General features: G+C 45.6%; 1 protein-coding gene across 2 annotated transcripts in view; it reads right to left on the minus strand.

Moving 5' to 3' along the window:
- LOC119445821 (PAX-interacting protein 1-like) overlaps positions 1–19,103 on the minus strand; it is a 78,647-nt gene that overhangs the window by 27,168 nt on the left and 32,376 nt on the right. For both annotated transcript variants that reach the window (XM_049663660.1, XM_049663659.1), the window contains 4 exons: positions 9,195–9,357; positions 6,164–6,255; positions 5,444–5,539; positions 3,361–3,495 (listed from right to left, as the gene is read on the minus strand). In XM_049663660.1, the coding sequence (XP_049519617.1) occupies positions 3,361–3,495; positions 5,444–5,539; positions 6,164–6,255; positions 9,195–9,357 (486 nt within the window). The remainder of the gene's footprint in view (positions 1–3,360; positions 3,496–5,443; positions 5,540–6,163; positions 6,256–9,194; positions 9,358–19,103) is intronic.

Here is a 19,103-nt window from a genome sequence, read left to right on the forward strand (position 1 = left end):
TTATGCGTGGCTCTGCTATCACAAATACCAGGGACTAGCGGAGATGGAGGAAGCCCAGCAAAAGTTAGACTAAGTGTGTGGTTTGCCACTACTTCACTAGGCTTTCCCCAACTTCGCTGGTCTCTGGTGTTTGCGATAGCAGAGGCACGCATAATTTTTTTGACATGCCAGTGCAGATTGAGAATGCTAAGATTAGCAATATCTCGCTTCAATCTTTCAGAAGCGACGAGTGTCCAGTTCTCTGGTCGAAACCTGCCTAACCGCCGCCAGAGGCATCGGCTGCAGTCACGGACACAGGGCACGTTCGGCGCGAACACGGGGAAACGCAGTCGGCATTGGCAGCAGCTCTAAGCATGACACTACCACCTGCCTCACTCCTCCTTTCCACCTCACATCCGCTATGCTGCGCAATGCTATTTTTATACTCTGCTTTCACTCTCTCTCAGCTCTCAGAGAGAGTGACGACGCTGCGGACGGCGGAATGATCTTTATGGCGAGGTTCTAACAGCTCTGCTGTAAAATGCGCCTGGAGTGTCCATTACAGAATGTCCCCTCTGTAATGCCTCCGGGCTTTGAGGGTACTAATAAATGAAATGAAATAATTCCTATCACGATAAAAGTAGGAGACACACGGTATGCTTCGGCATCCGATTTGGCATCTGATACGGCATCCGATGCAATCGTACCTGTCGGATGCCATATCAGACACCGAATCGTACCGTGTCTCTCCTACTTCACGGCAGCAAGTTCAAGGAGCGTTCATTATGCGAGGAAAAGAAAAAAAACACACTTCTTGATTGTAAAAATTGGGGGGTGCGTTCATTACGCGAGTGCGTTAATTATGCGAGTAAATACGGTATAGCAACAGCTGATTAATGCAAAGGGTCCATCATTGTCAAAACCAATATTTGAGCAAAACTGAGAAGTAACAGATGGCCAAAGAAGAAAGACTTGTGCCAAGTTCCTCCACCCAAATGCATAAAGAACATATTTTGTCTGCCAACAGCTTGATTGTTTAGGGTGAAAATAATTACAGTCTGCAGTAGAAAATGCAAGTCCTGACACAGTGGTGAAATTTTGTGCTAAAATAAAGGTATTCAATGATAGTAACACTGGTTCTGTAAAAAATCTGGCTTTTGCATTCTAGAAAGTACATTTAAAACTTCCCATAACATAGCTTTAATATTCCTCTCTGATCAATAACATTGCTGCACTGCGTTCAGAAGCACACAATGAAATCACTTCGCAGGCAATTGTGATGGCTGCGCCATCCTAAAACGGGCGCAAGGGGCAACTGCGTCACTGCTTCTCAATTGACTAATCCATTTATAAAGGAAGGAAGGAGGAATACACAGAAAGACAGGGAGGTTAGTCAGTTCTCAGACTGGCTGGCTACCCTGTGCTGGGGAAAGGGCGTAAGGGGAATAAAAGATAATAGAAACGAGTATTACAAAAAATAGATAAGAGCAAAAGAAAAAAAAAAGAGAGAGAAAGGAAAGGAGAATACGGCACTGCTTAAAGTCTGTCTCTAAGACTAGTTCTTCGCAAAAAGTGCAACAACGATTTAAAAGCATTGTGTGCTGAGGACGGTCTCAGCCAGTGTGCCAGGACCCTTTCCTCCGACAAAAGGCATTTGTCAAGTCTATCTAATACGTAGTCTTGAAAGTTCTTTCCAGTGTGCACTGAAGCGGGGACACTCACAGAGAAGGTGGGCGATTGTTTCCTCACAGCTAGTTATCGCATGTATGGCTGTCGGCCATTCCGATTAGAAATCAGTAAGCATTTGTGAAGGCCACGCCAAGCCCCAAGTGGCACAGAAGCGTCTCCTCAGCTCTAGATATTCCTGACGGAAAACGAAGCCGCAGATTCGGATCCATTCCTTGGAGTTCCACTGTGCAAGTGTAAGTTCATGTGGGAGCAAACGAAGCCCTGCAGCTGCATCTGTTCTGGACAGCTGTATAGCTACACAATGGAGACCTGATCCATCAGTGCTGGATAGCCAACTCTCGGCAGTGACCGGCAACCGACTGTCAGCAGCGACTACCAGATTAACACCACCTGCAGCAACACGGTGTGTTACCGCTACCGCTGGCCAAAACATCCCGAAATTTTAAACTTCGAAAGCATGCAAGTCAGTGCAACTGACATACTCAAGCAACTTCACTTTCCGTAACAGCGAAGTCAAATGTGGAATAACAGGTGGGCACCGTGAGTTCTTTCTCTGCGCCGGGAATGAAGCAGCTGAGCAATCGCTTGGCCTCTTACTTGCACCATATTTGTCTACGAATACATGAATACATTTTAATCTGCGCTGTAAGTAACAAGAAAACCAATTCCCAAGTTATCTATCAGGGCTGGCGACAAGAATTACGTGATCGGAGCAGTTTGCAGACGGACATTTCCTGCGTGCACACAGGCCTCGTCCTGAATGAAGTTGTTGCACACGCAGGTAACGACAACAGGCACACGGTCCGTAACAGCCCTCCAAATCTACCGCTTTAATGACTAGATCATAAAGGGTAAAAGGCTAAAGCAAACATCAGGCTGCTAGACTGGTCACCTTCAGCCGGTAAGCTTGCACACAATAAGATTAAAATGCTGTTGGAACGGTTCGGCTTTAACCAAAGTTTTGTGTAGTCTAACCACTCACTGCACACCGTGGCCGAAATAGCCGCTGTCCGAGCCGTGCCTGCGGATGCTGTGGCCATATTAAACAAGAGAGCAAACGCTGATCAGAAGGCACTCAATGACGGGCCCTGTCACGTGAGCAAATATGGCGGCGCCCACTGCTACGGTGCTGTAAAAGGTCTATACCGTCAAACAATAAATAATCATGTGGTGACAACATTTTAAAAGAAAACTCTGACTTCTACTGACACTACGTTTTGTAGCGAAAGCTACACTGGCCGCATTCTTGCCGTTTCGCTGTGGCCGGTGGCAGCATTTTTTTCTCTATGGTCTGACCACCCTGCGGCATCTTACCGGCGTCTGACACACGTCTTTAGCCGGGCGAACTGCTTCGCTGGAGAGGGTCCGGAATGCCAAGCGCGCGAAGCTAGCGTCTGAGACTGAGGAAGAGCTAGCCGTTAGGCTCGCAAAACGCTTGGACTTGTCGGCTTATAATTTATACATGGCTTATATCGATGAGTGTATACCTAAGTATAGTAATTACAGCTAAATCAAAGGCTAACCAAGCTTAACTTAACCAGGCTAAACCAAGTTTTCGCTTTGCATATCCAGGGCTAGCTGAGCTAAGCTGCAGCAATTTTTTTCCCATCCACCTCGCATGTCAAAGTGCTCCAACAGCATCCAGTTTTATGCATAACAAAAGTTACATCAGATAATAAAGGGTATCCGCACCTGGTTCTTGCAAGGCTTGTTCTCCAGGTAGGGCGAAGGAAAGTGCAGGGCGTGCCAGGGAGCTTGCAGCTTCTTCCGCAACAGCACGTCATTCAGCCAAAATACTGTGACGCACCGTTTGCTTTCACGCAATGCCTGGAGAAACAAGTGAGACCACATGCCCAGAAAATTGAATGCACACACAGAGTGTAAACATGCAGTAAACTAGAGAGGCTAGAAAGAAAAACAAATATTACATAAAAATGCAGGTCCCAGCTGCTGGACATAAGAAAAGAAAGCAAAAGAACCAGACAGACAGCTGCCATTGGGCTTCTTGGTTGGACACAGTGCGATGTCGGTGCTAGGGGACAGGGACACAAAAAGAAGACAACACAATGCCTCGGTGGTGGCATAGTATTGACATGACACCATCAGTGCCATATTGTGTTGCCTTCTTCTAGCGTATCTCTCCCCCAGCACTGATATCACATCAGCTGCCAACATGCTTATCCCAAATGTGCTTTTGGTGTACTTAACAGGAAACATCTGCCTTTGCCACATTTTGTGATGATTCTGTCTGTGCCTTGAAAACCCTCATAGCTCGCGGGAGACTTGTGCGAGACAATCACTTTCTTTATTCAAGGTAAAAAAAGTGCAGTGCTTCCCTCATCCCCAGCTGTAGTGTAATGCATGAGGCAGTCGTAAACCAGCAATGAGGTAAAAAAATTAACCCCGTAAAGCCCAATGTATCATATATAATACACTTAGTTTGATACTTCAAAGTGCTCATTTAATGTGAAACGATGCAAGAGCCATAGCAGGGTTGCTGACACGCTGGAGTGAAATTTCAGTTGGGGATAATTAAGCAAACTAATGATTTATATATTAGTTCCTACACTAATTCAAATAACATTTCATTGTCTTTTTTGATACGAATGTACTCTCCATGGGCTGAAATATAGGTAACCAAGTTGTTCCAATTTGCCTTGATGTGGAATGGTGTTTTTTTTACTTTCTTGGCTTAAATGATACTGGTAGCTGTTGGCTATGATCTGTGGTTGCTGAAAGTTATGCTTTTCTCCCAAAAATGTCTGTCTTTTCTACAACAAGATGCAGTTTTTTGCAGTTGGAGGGCAGCAGGTTCAGTTCCCTGCTATGGCGGCCACATTCTGACGGGGATGGAATGCAAGAAATGTTCTTGTACCAAGATTAGGTTACTGTTGTAGAGCCCCAGGCAATCAAAAGCTACACTGTCCCTCATTACAGGCTTTGGATATAAAACACCACAAATTATTGTTGCAGCCCCTTAAAGTGCTAGCGCCTTTTAGTTCCCAAGACAACCGATGTTTGCTTCGTATGTGCTGCTTCTGATATATAAAACTACCAGAAGCATGTCCTGCATATTTGGGTTAAGTATGGCAGTGGCTGCAGATGAGTACAGCTCCAAAACTTCGAAAATCTTGGGTACAAACAGCAAAAAATTCAGCTTACTATTCTTTTTTCTGCTTATAATCCATGCTAATTGCAAAGCACGGTGGAGAATCTCGAAATTATACGCACCCAAAACATTTTCATTCTGTTACTTTGTACCTAGTTTCATACAGAAAACAGCCATCACCATTATGCCCACATGCACCAGAGCTTTTAGCTTTTTATGAACATTGTGAGCGTACAGCGCAAAGGTCAAACATAGATGTAGAAGAGACAAAAACAAGTACTTGTCTTTGTTTTGCCTACGTCCACGTTCAACCTTGGCGCTGCACACAGACGATAATGGACCACCAACTATCCCAATCAATCACCATTCTAACCAATTTTATGAGGAGTCTACTTCAATTTCTCTGCAGGGTAACAACCATTATTTATTGCTAGGACTTTGTGAAACATTGTTCTTACTCAATGCAAAAATTTGCTTACTCAATTTTTTTATTAGTGGCCAAGAAATTACACTTTAATCAGCCTACTACAAATAAGGTGTGGATCAATGATTGATGTGTAGTTTTAGTGGCGTAAGGGCCAAATATGGCAAAAGAGCGCCATGCACAAGTGTCAAGCAGTGTTAACTAATTGTGTGCTACACAACAAGTCAACCATATGTACCAACCTGCTGGACAACAGCGCTGCGTTGTGTCTCGCAGATGACATGAGTGCAACGGGGACTGTACATCTCCTCCACTTCACCGCCTCGCTGCATTATGACCTGGCCGGCCAAATGAAGACAAAAGGAAAAGGAGCCATTGAGCGTGACATGCCACAGGCAAAGGACGCATTCAAAAATAAAAGTACATTTTAAACCAGGGTTCATGGCACCTTTTGGGCAAAAATATATTTTTTTAACTATTAAACTTTTTAACTATTAAAGCACGAGGATGCACGACAGCTTGAAATCAAAAGTCTGTCTGACTACTTAAGGCATCTCTACAAGCACAGCTCGTAATGAGTGATTGTCACTGTTTGGCTTATGATAAGCTGTCCTCACAACATAGATGGCATTCATCATTGCCTTAACTGAATTAAATTTCCCACAATATTTGCAGACAAATTTCTGTATTGCAAAGATGTTATTGAGGCATATCATGTGTTCAAAAAAGGTTCAAAATACATGGTGTTCTATGGACAAGAAGTTATAAAAAATGCTTCTTTATATAGAAAATTTCATTATAGTATTGAAGTTTGTTATACCCAGGTTTAACTTAGATTGCTTCTAAGCCCCAAATGCAGCAGCGTCACTGGAAGGTCTAAATAATGGAAGACCTACTAAGAATTGATTGGTGACTGACTGCGCAATTCAGAAGCATTGGTCTAGCACTCAATAACAACTCACCTTTTTCCACTTCAATATCTCGGAAGATTCGTAGAGGCGGTCGTAGTCCACAATGCAGAATACACAACCCACTAGGCACATCTCCGTAGGCACTGGAAAGAAACAGAATGGTTGCCTCAAAATGCCGCTGGACACTCAATCTCTGGCAATCAATCAGACAAGAGGGCAAGCGGGTGCAAGTAATTATAGCAAACATTCACTGTTAATGCAGAAAGCTGGGTTGGTTGGAATTTAGACATTCAAGCCATTTCCAGCACTTCGGAGAAAAAAAAGGAAGCTCCTTGAAAGAGCACAGAAAGGACGACCATACAGTACAGTGTCCTTCTGTACTGTCGCATTTTCTGTACTCTTCTAAGTGTTCCTTTTCTCCCCTCAAGCTTGGAAGTTATCTGCAACGTCCTTGCTGTTAATACCACAATCAACAGTGATGAAGAATGACAAGCAAGAAAAACGGGCACATGGTGCAACTAGCAATTTTCATTGCACTGAAAAATACCACAGAAATGTGTACACGTCCGGGATGCCACGTAGTTATGACTACTCTACATATAATTATGGCTATGACGGGGCAAGGCAGAAACAAGAACCAACAATTGCGTTGAACGAATCTTTTGCTGACCCTTTTGCAAACTTGCTCGTGTGTGCGTTCTGCACCACAGCACTTCCATTTTCCACCTGGCATGCACAGCCAGTTGTTTCTTTAACATTTTAATTTGCTTCATTCTCAGCAATAATAAGGGTGAGCTCAGTCACATTTCACCCTGTGAGGACAACAGTCTTGCTACTGCGACTAATCTTCCTTTGCCTATGTTATGATCACAACAGGACAATCATGGCCCAGAATCATACTCATGACGTCGCCTGCACTGTGTGGAACACATGAATTTGCTCCAATTAGCAGAAGTTCTTCATTATTGCATGTCTACTGTAACCTTGATCTTCTCCTTTTCTTTTTTTTTTTTAAATGTGTATTCTGTATCTCCCGAACTCCTGGGTGTGACTGCAATGTGTTAATCATGGCTTGACAAGGCAGCCTCACTGGAAGTGCTAGGCTTTCTGTCCACCTTTTGTTGCAAAAGCAATTATATAGACACCCGAGGCGCACTTGCGCCGTTGCTGTTGGAGCAGACACTGGTGCCACCAGTCGTGCCAACGCTGTCGTGCTGTCCTGGCACTGATGGCTCACGCGTGGCTCGCATGTAGGTGAATAAAATATCTCTAGAGAAGCATAGTGTGTCTGGCTGAAAAAACAACTATGCCAAGCGGACGCACTGTGCGAACGACGTTTTGTGCGAACGGCTCTGCAGCAGAGCCAGGGCAGCACTCCGATTTCTTCCGCTGGCACGAGCATTGTGTGCGCACCCCACCACAGCAACACTGAAACGCTAGTGCTCGCGTTTCAGCGCAGTTGTGACTCGTGGTTCATATAGCAGTCTGAGCAGAATGTACGGTAACGTTCAAGCTACAAACGACGACGGTTTTCCTTCAGGTCCTCGTCTCGCGCACCGACAAGGTGCAACGTCTGCAATGCTGGTGGTTCCTCGTCACGCCAGTGTTAGTGAGACGCCTGGTAGCCGCCAGAGCGCTGTTTCTACTGCGCAGCAGCAGTTGTTACGCTTGCTGCGTCGCACCTACATGTCGCTCTCGCATATTGTTAGAAGACCGTCCAAGAAGCCTCAGCACAAGGCTAAACCTTGCCACTGCTTTCAATGCTTCGCCCTTCGTGTGAAACGGCCCAATTTTCTTGCCTTCACTCTCTCACTCGTGCACACGCAAGCTTGCGCGTTTATGCAAAGTACAAGAATGCGAGGAAGTAACGTGCATTTAACATGGCATGATTTTACTAAGGATTTCTCATGTCTGACCTCACCGGTTGCTACAAATGAGCCATCACACCTTCATACGTATGAATTTTAAAAAAAATATTCGAAGGTGCTAAACTTTGTTACGAAATCAGCAGTGTGGCATGAACAAGGAAGCCATATTGATGCAGCTTGCAGCTTGCTTGCCTAGATTTTACTGTGATCAAGTAATGGGTTAGAGATAAGACTACGAATCTTCCATTTTTTTTTAAATTTAAATCAAATACGAGGTGGCCAAATAATTGTATTCCACCTTTCAATAGCCAAAATATAATTTATGTATAATTCAAACTGCTGAATAGACTATTTTACCAGCACAAGTTCCAATATTGATACGAGGCAGAATCACAAATTTAGCAAGTCACAGCACTGTGCATGAATTGAATCAAACCTTGCTTTTTTTGTTTATCGGAAAACTCATGGTGCACACCATACCATCAGTGCTGCTGCGGTGTATACTGTACGTACAGTATGTGAATGTGTGGCGTCTCTAATCTGACACTTCATGCACCACTGGTTGCTGTTCAGCAAAAACATGTCCTTATAAAAAAAAGATGCCATGGGCATGGCAATAACCAATTAGATATGTGCAAGACGTTACGACTAGTTGGCATCCAAGCCTAGAAATAAAGCAGCGTTTGACATCAAGTAATAATTCATGTTTTGGAAAGTAACAGCGTTAAATGGACAAGGCCTTACTTTTACTTGTAAAGGTCAGCGCTGTTACTTTCAAGTGGTGTCTGCTGCTGCCTAAGAAACACTACGCCTAAATGCTGCAGCTAGCAAAGACGAAGAGCACTTTAGGTAAAAATGCTTTTAGGCATGCTTACCCTAGCATGCTTATTGGCCTGTAAACTTCTAGAATGTTGACATTAGCTCAAAACTGTGATTTCTTCAAAAATTAATTCAAGAACCAAAATGCGAAGCACTACACAATAAGATGAAGGCTACCAAGTCTTAAAGAATATCCAGTGGCAAAGTCACCAGCCAAAGCCAATTTCAAAGTTATCACTTCTTCGTTCACGTTATCTTAATGCCGCATTATTAAGCAACCACTTCCGTATGTGCCAGCTCTTGTCCATTAGTTTTTATAAATGCGATGAAATAAATGCCAGATAAAAGCTAGTGAAAAAAAAGTACTTTAGACTGTGCAGGAAACAACAGTGTACCTTGTGTTCTTGGATCATGTCCATAGAAGTGAATTTCAACCGGGGCATTGGCATTCACAGGAACTTCAGTGCCAAAGTTTCTTGCATCATTGGCCAAGTGCTGAGTTGGTGGTGGTACAGGTGCACGAACTGACCGGTAGGCTGGGTTCATCATGGGACCTTCCTAAAAAAGTGGGTGAGAAGAACAAATAGTAAATAAAATCTAATGCAACACTTAAATGATGTTCAGTAAATGCTACCTTTACTTCCTGAAGTATTAACCCTTTCTGGTCCACTGATTCCTGTAGAAATCACTGTTCTACAAGAAATATACGACATCAATAAAAACAAACAGCAAACCTATTTTCAGAAATGTGAGCATCAGCAATGCAAATTAGTAATTACATAATTTGCAGACTTTATGCCGCAGATAAATGTGGCTTTCCCCGAAATTTCACAAATGTCCATGTGTCGCATTGAGGACAGGTTAGGCATCTGCACTCTATTTTTGGAGCCTGCTGCTTAACACACATAACCCACCTTAAGCGACAGAAAAATGGTCTTCAAATAATTTGTGGCCATACGTAATTATGATCCCGAACTAAGATGTCTGAAAAACCACATGCTGCTTACAACACATTTACTTTCTGGCAGTTTACGAGAAAAACCTTTAATTATTTGCCAAATGACTCCAGTGGGGAATTCCTGCTTTACATTTTCCCCCTAACTTTTGTCATTCAGATGCACGTAATAAAAAATTTTCACTTCATTAAAAGAAATTTCAGACCAGAAAGGGGTTAGTGGTTATGGAACACCTTCAGCCCAAGATGGCTCCTAAAACAGGCATAGGTAAATGTAGAGAGGTATGGCAAAAAAAAAAAAGAAAGTAAAGAATCTCATAACAAATCCTTGCAACCAAACATGACTCATACAAATAGGTATCAAAACAGAGCATACAGGATTTAGTGTGAAGTAAGTAGATCCCTCACGACCCATCAAGAGTGCTTCTTAGCTGCGAGTGAAGACCTCGCTGTTAGAAAGGACGCCAAGATTGGCTCAAAGCACCAGAGAGCCCATTGCTCCCCTACTGAGCACATCCACTCTTCCAAGACATTAAGACAGGCTTGTTAGTTTTTCAACCAGTATCACAACACAGAAAACACAAGCAAAAAGAAAAGAAGCAGGCAACAGAGTTGATGTTGTCTGTTTTCTTTGTCACTAGATTGTCTGTGCTGTAGAAAAACAGTTACAAGAAAATGCAGATCGTTAGTTGCTGTTGTAGCAGACGAGGCCCACATGATGTACTGTACGTGCCGTCAACTGTGGTATTTTGCATGCCAAATAACGCTTTCATCCTAAAAGGCGGATGTGGAATGCAAAGCAGTCCATTTACACAACAATACAACTATTCAATGACAAACAACTACCTTTGTCTACTGCATAATATATTTAACTGTATAACATCTGTCCAGACACAATGATATGCAAATATAATAATCAGATAATTGGGTTTTGTGAATATTGTTGAGAGTGGACTACCCCTCCTTTTCATGTCGCCAAAGTCTTTCCCCGAAATCATGAAGATTCCAAGGGGAGTGGTGCGAACACAAAATTCAACATGCGTGAGTAACTGCTGCGTGCAGTTAAGCAAATCAAGTATTTTCACATTCACATGCGCTGCAATCAATTTTTTTTAGGAATCATTCAAGTACAGTATAGAAGCTTCTGTTGTGCACACGTGCATCTTAAGCTACATAATGGAATGTCCCGTATCAAAGCATTTATGTTAAAAAAAGAAAATTACATTTTTTTCTTCTGAACTTGCAATTTCTTAATACGAGCACGGCTTATTTCCAAACATGTATTTAGATGGTATCGGATCTCTTCTCATTCATATTGGTGCATGCCTTGCACAATGCTGGCGATAAACAGAGTGACCTAGGTATTTCATCAAGACAAACCGTGAGGCATAGTAAGCAGACCTTATACTTGACATAACCCGAGAGAGAAGCAAAATCACTAAGGCTGAAGTCGGGAGACGGTGGAAACTAAAAAACACAACTGTTGACACAATTCAAGCCAGAATTTTGATGCTTCCTTCTTTTCTTGTTTGGAAGACTCCACTGAAAATGCGATGGGGGCGCCTGTTTATATTGAAAGATCTATAGTCAAGAGCAAGATCTCCAGCAAACTTAGCAAAGCTTTTTTTATCCGCATGGCATAGATGTTCCAATGAATTCCTCTCATCTTGCAAAAATACATCAGAATCAGCTGTGCTCTGCACATGGGCATACAACGTGAGTTACTATGCAAAATAAATTTTAAATATCTCTAATTATTATGATCATATTTGTGCAATGCAATAATTAAAATGGGGAGATAAGATGTGCACAACTTGTACTATTTTTTTTTCCCTCAGCAACATGTAATTATTACAGACTGCAACCAGATTCATGTTGGCAGGCTTCCAGCCAAACAATGCACTCATGCGGAAGGTTGCACCTATGACACAGTGCCCTTTAACAGTGCAAATTACTTCACGCAATGCGAGTGTAAATGGCACATGCAAGTGAGATTCCCAATCAATGCATAACACAACCGGCAAAACCAATGCAAGCAAAAAAAGGGTCAGTAACAGAAGAGCATTATGCTGTGCATTTGAATTACTTTAAAAGTGGGGTGTGCTAATATTCGAAAAGTTCGAATATTATAGAATATTACATATTTTAAAATTCGTCTGTGATTAGAAAAATAGATACTTGAAAATGTTCTAATATTCGGTCGGATACGAATATTCGAATCAAATCGAATACATTGCTCGCTGTGGGGGAGCAAACACGGTTCTTAGCATTTGTTTCTATCTAATCTAAGAATCTATTGGGACGATTTTGGGCTGAAATTTGTGATGACTTCGTGCTGCTAGCGAAATTCCTCCTGTAAGGCACACTTAGCCACTGAACGTCTAAACATTGCGGGAAAGCCTGCCTTTCAGTAGCAAGGGGCACGGGTTTGCAGACAGAGAGGGTGCGCTTTTTTGCAGTAACTCCCCCACTCCCAAATTCTGAGCTTATTGCTTGACAGCAAGTGCGATGAGTGACGACTGGCACCGGGTCAAATGCCTCCGCGTTCACGGGCATTTTATGCGATATAAGACACGGACAGGCTGGCCAGGGCAGCCCCTAGTGGGAATTCCTAAATTTTCCAAGTTAACATGAGCCAAATACACAATGTTTTAGTATAACAGCTTACTAGTCAAATTTTTTAACATTTACAATGTAATTGCAATGTACCAACATAACAAATTATCCAACTTGCAAATAAATGCATGTGCATATCATTATTCGATATTTGATTCGTTATTCGAAAATTTTTATAATCGCACACCCACACTTTAAAGTACGAATAAAAGAATAACATCGATGTTCACTTCAACAAGGCTCGGGGTGAAGAGGAAGTGGTGCATCTGTGGCGCTATGTTTTGGAACAGTGCAAACAATTTCATGCAATGCAAATATACATATGTACGCAGTACATATGAACGTTTCCAATCAATATATAAGACACCCGGTGGGACACTTGCATAGGGACAGGGGGCATGTAGCACTTGAGTGCTGTTCAATGCATTTCAAGTATGTACAGAGCACATGGAATGAAACGCATTAGGGAGATTTTAAATAGAACACCAAATAAGCGTATTTACTCGAGAGTGTGATGTCAAGGCACTATGCATATGGTTGCTAAAGATGGCACTGACTCTGATCTAAGCTTAAGAGCAAAAACTATGCCGATGTAACACGAACTGGAAACAATGGAAACGTAAGTGCTCATATTGGCTGAGCCTAAACTGATGTGCTTTATTGCATGAGCATAGTACACTATGACAAAAACCCAGTAGGTGCACTCAGTTTAACATTGCGTCATTGCGTGCAGCATGCGGCTGCACTGCACTGCCCCCACAACGAGTGCAAACTGCTTCATGCAATGTGCACATGTACAGTGCATGCAAATCATACTCTAAAAATCAATACACTGATCACAAGAATAGACTATAGGGCCAATCTCGTTCCTAACCACTAACTTGCAGAACACGAGAACAGGACAGAGACATGCACATACTAGTATACTCATCGGAATGAAACGAGACAGGCAAATTTTGAAGTACAATATCGAATAATCGAAATTACTTGAGAGCGCGATGTCACGTCCGTATGCATCTGGTCGTTAAAGGTGGCAGGAACTATGATCTAAGCTTAAGAGTCCAAATTATGCCAATGTGACATGAACTCGAAACATAGGAAACGAAAGCATGCATATTAGTTAGCCCTAAATTGATGCATTTCATTTCTTTAGTGCAGCTTATACAGTGCAGAATGGTACGTATAACCTTCATGAAATTACAAGGGCTATGCCGTGTCTTCATTTATATGTTGTTTGGCTGGCTATGTGCTGCAGTACCTGTAGCACTCCTGACATTCTAGGCCTCTGGATGGTGAGTATGAGAGTGCTTTTCATTCCCCAGAGCGTTGGAACTTTTGGCATACCATAAGAACTCCTTCAAGATTGTAGTGAGCATTGTGGCCACAGGCAACAGAGACCGTATATTTTTGATGAAGACTGCACATGCGTACATGCAGCACTGCCTTTTTCGTGTGCTGCAAGTTAGCGAGTTGTAGTCCTATGACATAGCTATGCCACTCTGCCCTCACAAGTAAGGCTAACAATATCATGCAGTGTTCATGCGAGTTGCATGTGCTAATGAGACTCCTTGTCAATGCATAAAGCATCTGGTAGGACAAATGCAAAGTGACAAGGAAAGATAAGTGTTTTGTCTGCACCTCATAAATACTGTGTAGCGAAAAATACGAACACCATAGTGGGTCACGCTCTCCAGCCCTTTCTAGTGGGTCGATCCCTCCTGCGCTTTCCTCGAGAAACGCCGCTCAGTGCTGAGAGCTCGGACCTTCAAACAACGGACGGCCCAAACGGCTGGTGTCTAATAAACGCCTTTGCAAGTGGTGGAGAGTGCTTCTGCCTACAGCGTAAATCCTGGAGCTTCGATCCCGTACCCTAGGCTCAACCATGCCCGAAGACGCATCCCAGCAAGTGCCACCTACCCCATCCCAGCAAGCACCTCCTCAGTCTGTCATGTGCTCTGGTGTGCCTCGCCACAGGGACCCTGCCATTTTCAGCGGCGCAGACGAAACCGATGTGGAGGACTGGCTGACAACGTATGAGAGGGTAAGCGCTCACAACAAATGGGACGACCCCGCAAAGCTCAGCAATGTGATCTTCTATCTCACGGGTGTAGCCAGTCTCTAGTACAGCAACCATGAGACCGATTTTCCGACATGGTCCTTGTTCAAGACTTCTTTGGTGGCGGTGTTTGGTCGCCCTGCGGTGTGCAAGCTGCGAGCAGAATCGCGTTTGCGCGAACAGTGCACAGCAGCCGGGTGAATCATTTACCAGCTACATTGAAGATGTTCTAGACTTGTGCAAAAGAGTCAACGCGACTGATGTCGGAATCCGACAAAATACGAAATGTCATGAGAGGAATCGAAGACGATGCGTTCAACATGCTACTTGCGAAAAATCCTCAGTCCGTGTCAGACATCGTTACTCTCTGCCAAAGCTACGAGGAGCTACGAAGGCAGCGCTCGTTGACACGTCGCCCTTCATCGCGTAACGAACACATTGCTGGTTTGATCACCATCTCCGACCAGTCCGCATTGCTTACAGAAATGAAAGCGTTCGTTCGGGAGGAAGTTGTGCGCCAGCTCTCTTTGCTAACCTTCGCTCAGCCACCCCATGTGCAACAGCCCGCAACGAATGTTATGCCCACACTCCGTCGCGTGATCGAGCAGGAAATCGCCGAGGTCTTGCCAGACCAGCATCCCGCTCCACTAAGCTACGCTGATGTCGTCGCGACGCCCTAACAGGTCCCGACGGCTGCACCACTCAGCTACGCTCTCTCCGAGTGTGCCTCTCGGTTATGCCAACATCGCGGCTAGGCCCCGACCGCAGCCCGCCATGCTGTCATACCAGCAGCCGCCCTGCACTACTGCGAACTCTTACATGGATGGGACTTACCCCAGCGAACCAGTGGCGTACTTCCGACAACCGGCCGATATGCTTTGCATGCGGCTATGGCGGTCACATCGCTCGTTATTGTAATCACATTCAGCCACCTAGCGCCGCGTCAGCCGTGACAAGCCAGTTCAACCGTCCATATTCCGACCCCCATTCGGCTATGTCACCGTCTCCACGCCGTCGCTCAGTCTCGCCGACGCGACCCCGTCCCGTAACTCGGGACGAGGAAAACTAATCGTCGCAGTCCAAGAGGCTAGGGCTGCGGCGCCATCGAAACGTGATAGTCCTCAACGCAGTCCTTCAAATGTGATCGAAGTGTTTGTTGACGGTGTTCGTGCATCTGCACTCGTGGACACTGGAGCTGCCGTATGTGTTATGGACGCTAAGCTTTGCAGCCTACTTCGGAAAGTCACAATGCCCCTTTCTGGACTGTCCCTCCACACAGCCAGTGCCCATATCCACATATCCACCCCTTAGCGGCTTGCACTCCTCGTGTTGTTATTGACGACCTTCTGTACACCATAGAATTCATCATCCTCACCTTGTGTTCTCATGACGTTATCCTCGGCTGGTATTTCCTCTCGCGCCACAACGCCGTTATCCATTGCGCACGGGCCGAGATGGAACTCTCGCCGCTGTTAGATTTGCCGCTCACCAACAATACTTCGCTGTCGAGGAAGGTACTTGTCCAAGACGACACCCACGTTCCTCCCAACACATCAATGGTCGTGGCCATGTACTGCAGCGGCCTCTCCGACGCTGTTGCACTACTGTCTCCATCTGACCGCTTTCTCACCCGTACAGGCCTGCTGCTACCTTATGCGACAGTGGACATCAAACAGGGCTACAGCACCATTTTCGTTTGCAACCCATTTCCATACTCTGTGATGCTGCTCCGAGGGCAATGTCTCGGCCATGTACAAGCGATTGAAGACGTACAAGTTATAGAGCTCCCCGATGACCATTGATGTGCTAGTCCCAGTGCGCTCACTGCTCTTTCTACCTGTGAGGGACCTTCCAGTGATGTGTTCAGTTTTTCTATCGCCGATGACCTTACGCCGGTCCAGCGATCTCAACTTTTGTGCCTCTTAGAAGAATTTCGTTCTTCTTTTGATGTCGGGCAAACTTCCCTAGGCCGGACATCCACTGTTACGCACCGCATCGACACTGGCTCGCAACCGCCATTGCGGCAACGACCGTATCGTGTATCTCCTGCAGAGGGTCGTGTAATCAATGAACAGGTCGACGACACGCTTCGCCGCGAGGTGATACGACCTTCCAACAGTCCATGGGCATCCCCTGTCGTCCTCGTTACGAAGAAAGATGGTTCTGTGCGGCTCTGTGTCGACTACCGGCGCCTCAACAAGATCACCACACAAGGACGTCTCCCCTCTCCCACGCATAGATGACGCCACTGACAGTCTACAGGGCACAGAATTATTTTCGTCTTTAGATCTGCGCTCAGGGTACTGGCAAGTACCCATGGCAGACGCCGATCGGCCAAAGACAGCTTTTGTAAAACCCGACGGCTTATACGAATTTAACGTAATGCCTTTTGGACTTTGTAATGCGCCCGCAACTTTTGAGCGCATAATGGACACAGTTCTGCGTGGCTTGAAGTGGCACACATGCTTGTGCTATCTTGACAATGTTGTTTTTGCGCCAAACTTCACAACACACCTTCAACGTCTACGGTGTGTTTTGACGTGCTTAACAAACACTGGCCTACAACTAAACCTAAAGAAGTGCCGATTTGCTGCTCGGCAGCTGACAATCCTCGGTTACGTCGTATCCAAGGATGGGATACTCCCAGATCCAGCCAAACTTCAAGCCGTCGCCGAATTCCCTAAGCCAACGTCTGAATTGCGCAGTTTTATTGGTCTGTGTTCTTACTTCAGACGCATTATTCGCAATTTTGCCACCAACATCTCACCCATGACGAAACTGCTGTCACGTAACGGGCCCCTCACTTTGTGGTCGTCCCCGTGCGATGAGGCCTTCATGACGCTCCGGCATCTACTTACGTCTCCGCCAATTTTACGCCACTACGACCCGACAGCTGCTACTGAGGTGCACACAGATGCCAGCGGCGTCAGCCTCGGCGCTGTTCTTGCCCAACGCAAACAAAGGTTTCCTGAATATGTCGTCGCTTATGCAAGTCGTACGCTTACGAAAGCTGAGACAAATTACACTGTGACAGAAAAAGAATGCTTGGCCATCATCTGGGCTCTGACTAAGTTCCGGCCTTATTGATATGGTCGTCCATTTGACGTAGTCACGGACCACCATGCACTATGTTGGCTGTCGTCCTTGAAGGACTCCTCGGTCCGTCTTGCTCGATGGGCACTTCGCCTGCAGGACTACGATGTCCAGGTGCTGTACCGCAACGGACGCCAGCATTCTGACGCAGACGCCCTCTGCCCTTGCCTGACAATGCCTGCTCCTCACTATCCGAGAATATTGTTTCTTCGCTCGACCTTAACACCATCGCTTCTGAGCAACGCAAGGACCATTGTATTGCCTCCCTTATAGACTTGCTTTCTAGTTCGTCGGCACAACCAAGCAATCGCACGTTGCTTTGCCAAGCACGTCATTTTGCCATTTGCGACAACCTTCTTCACCGACGCAATTATAACCCCGACGGGCGCCAGTTGTTGTTAGTGGTACTCCGCAGTCTGCGTTCCGAAGTATGCGCAGCTTTCCATGCTGATCCACAGTGTGCGCACTCCGGAGTTTTCAAGACTTAACAGCGCCTTCAACAGCGGTATTACTGGTGTGGGATGTACAGCTACGTTCAGAAGTTTGTTCGCTCTTGTCCCGATTGCCAGCGCCGGAAATCTTCACCCGCATTTCACCCGCCGGTCTGCAACCTTTACCTTGCCCTACCCGGCCGTTTGGGCGCGTCGGCATCGATTTGTATGGGCCCCTTTCCCTGACGTCGGCTGGAAATTGCTGGGCCACCGTGGCCATCGACCACCTGACGCGATACGCCGAAACAGCCACCTTACCGGCAGCTACAGCGCGTGATGTTGCCTCCTTCCTGCTTCGACGATTCATCCTGCGATCATGGGCCACCCCAGGAACTACTCAGTGATCGTGGGCGTGTCTTTCTGTCCGAAGTAGTTGAAGCCATTCTCAAGGAGTGCCACGCTGTTCATCGCACAAATGCGGCATACCACCCCCAAACCAATGGCCTTACAGAACGCTTCAACCGTACGCTCGGGGACATGCTTGCTATGTACGTCGCCTCCGACCACACTAATTGGGACGCCATTCTGCCCTTTGCAACTTACGCGTATAACACTGCCACTCAGAGCACCACTAGCTTTTCACCTTTTTTCTTACTGTATGGTCGGTGTCCTTCGCACACCATCGACACAATTCTACCGTACCGGCCAGATGCATCTGAATGTGCGCCCATTTCTGCCACTGCAAGACATGCTGAAGAGTGCCGCGATCTCGCACAGGTCTTTACATCCGCGGTGACACCACTTCTGCACCCATCTTCCTTCCTGGAGTGCTTGTGTGGCTCTCGATTCCTTCCCCTACACCTGGTCTCTCATCCAAACTAGTGCCCAAGTATGAAGGCCCCTACCGTACTGTCGAACCACATCTCCCGTCAACTGCGTGATCGAACCAGTTGAACCTTCCGCGGTCATGCGCCGTCAGTGGACGTGACACTGTCAACGTCGAGCACCTCAAGACCTACTATGACCCTGTCATAGTGACCAGCTGTTAGGTCACCCGACAGGCTCCCTCTTCGTTCCTGGGGGTGACTGTAGCGAAGAATACGAACGCCATAGCGGGTCACACACTCCAGCCCTTTCTAGTGGGTCGATCCCT

Source organism: Dermacentor silvarum, chromosome 3 (genome assembly GCF_013339745.2).
Source record: "Dermacentor silvarum isolate Dsil-2018 chromosome 3, BIME_Dsil_1.4, whole genome shotgun sequence".
Taxonomy (NCBI): Eukaryota; Metazoa; Arthropoda; class Arachnida; order Ixodida; family Ixodidae; genus Dermacentor; species Dermacentor silvarum.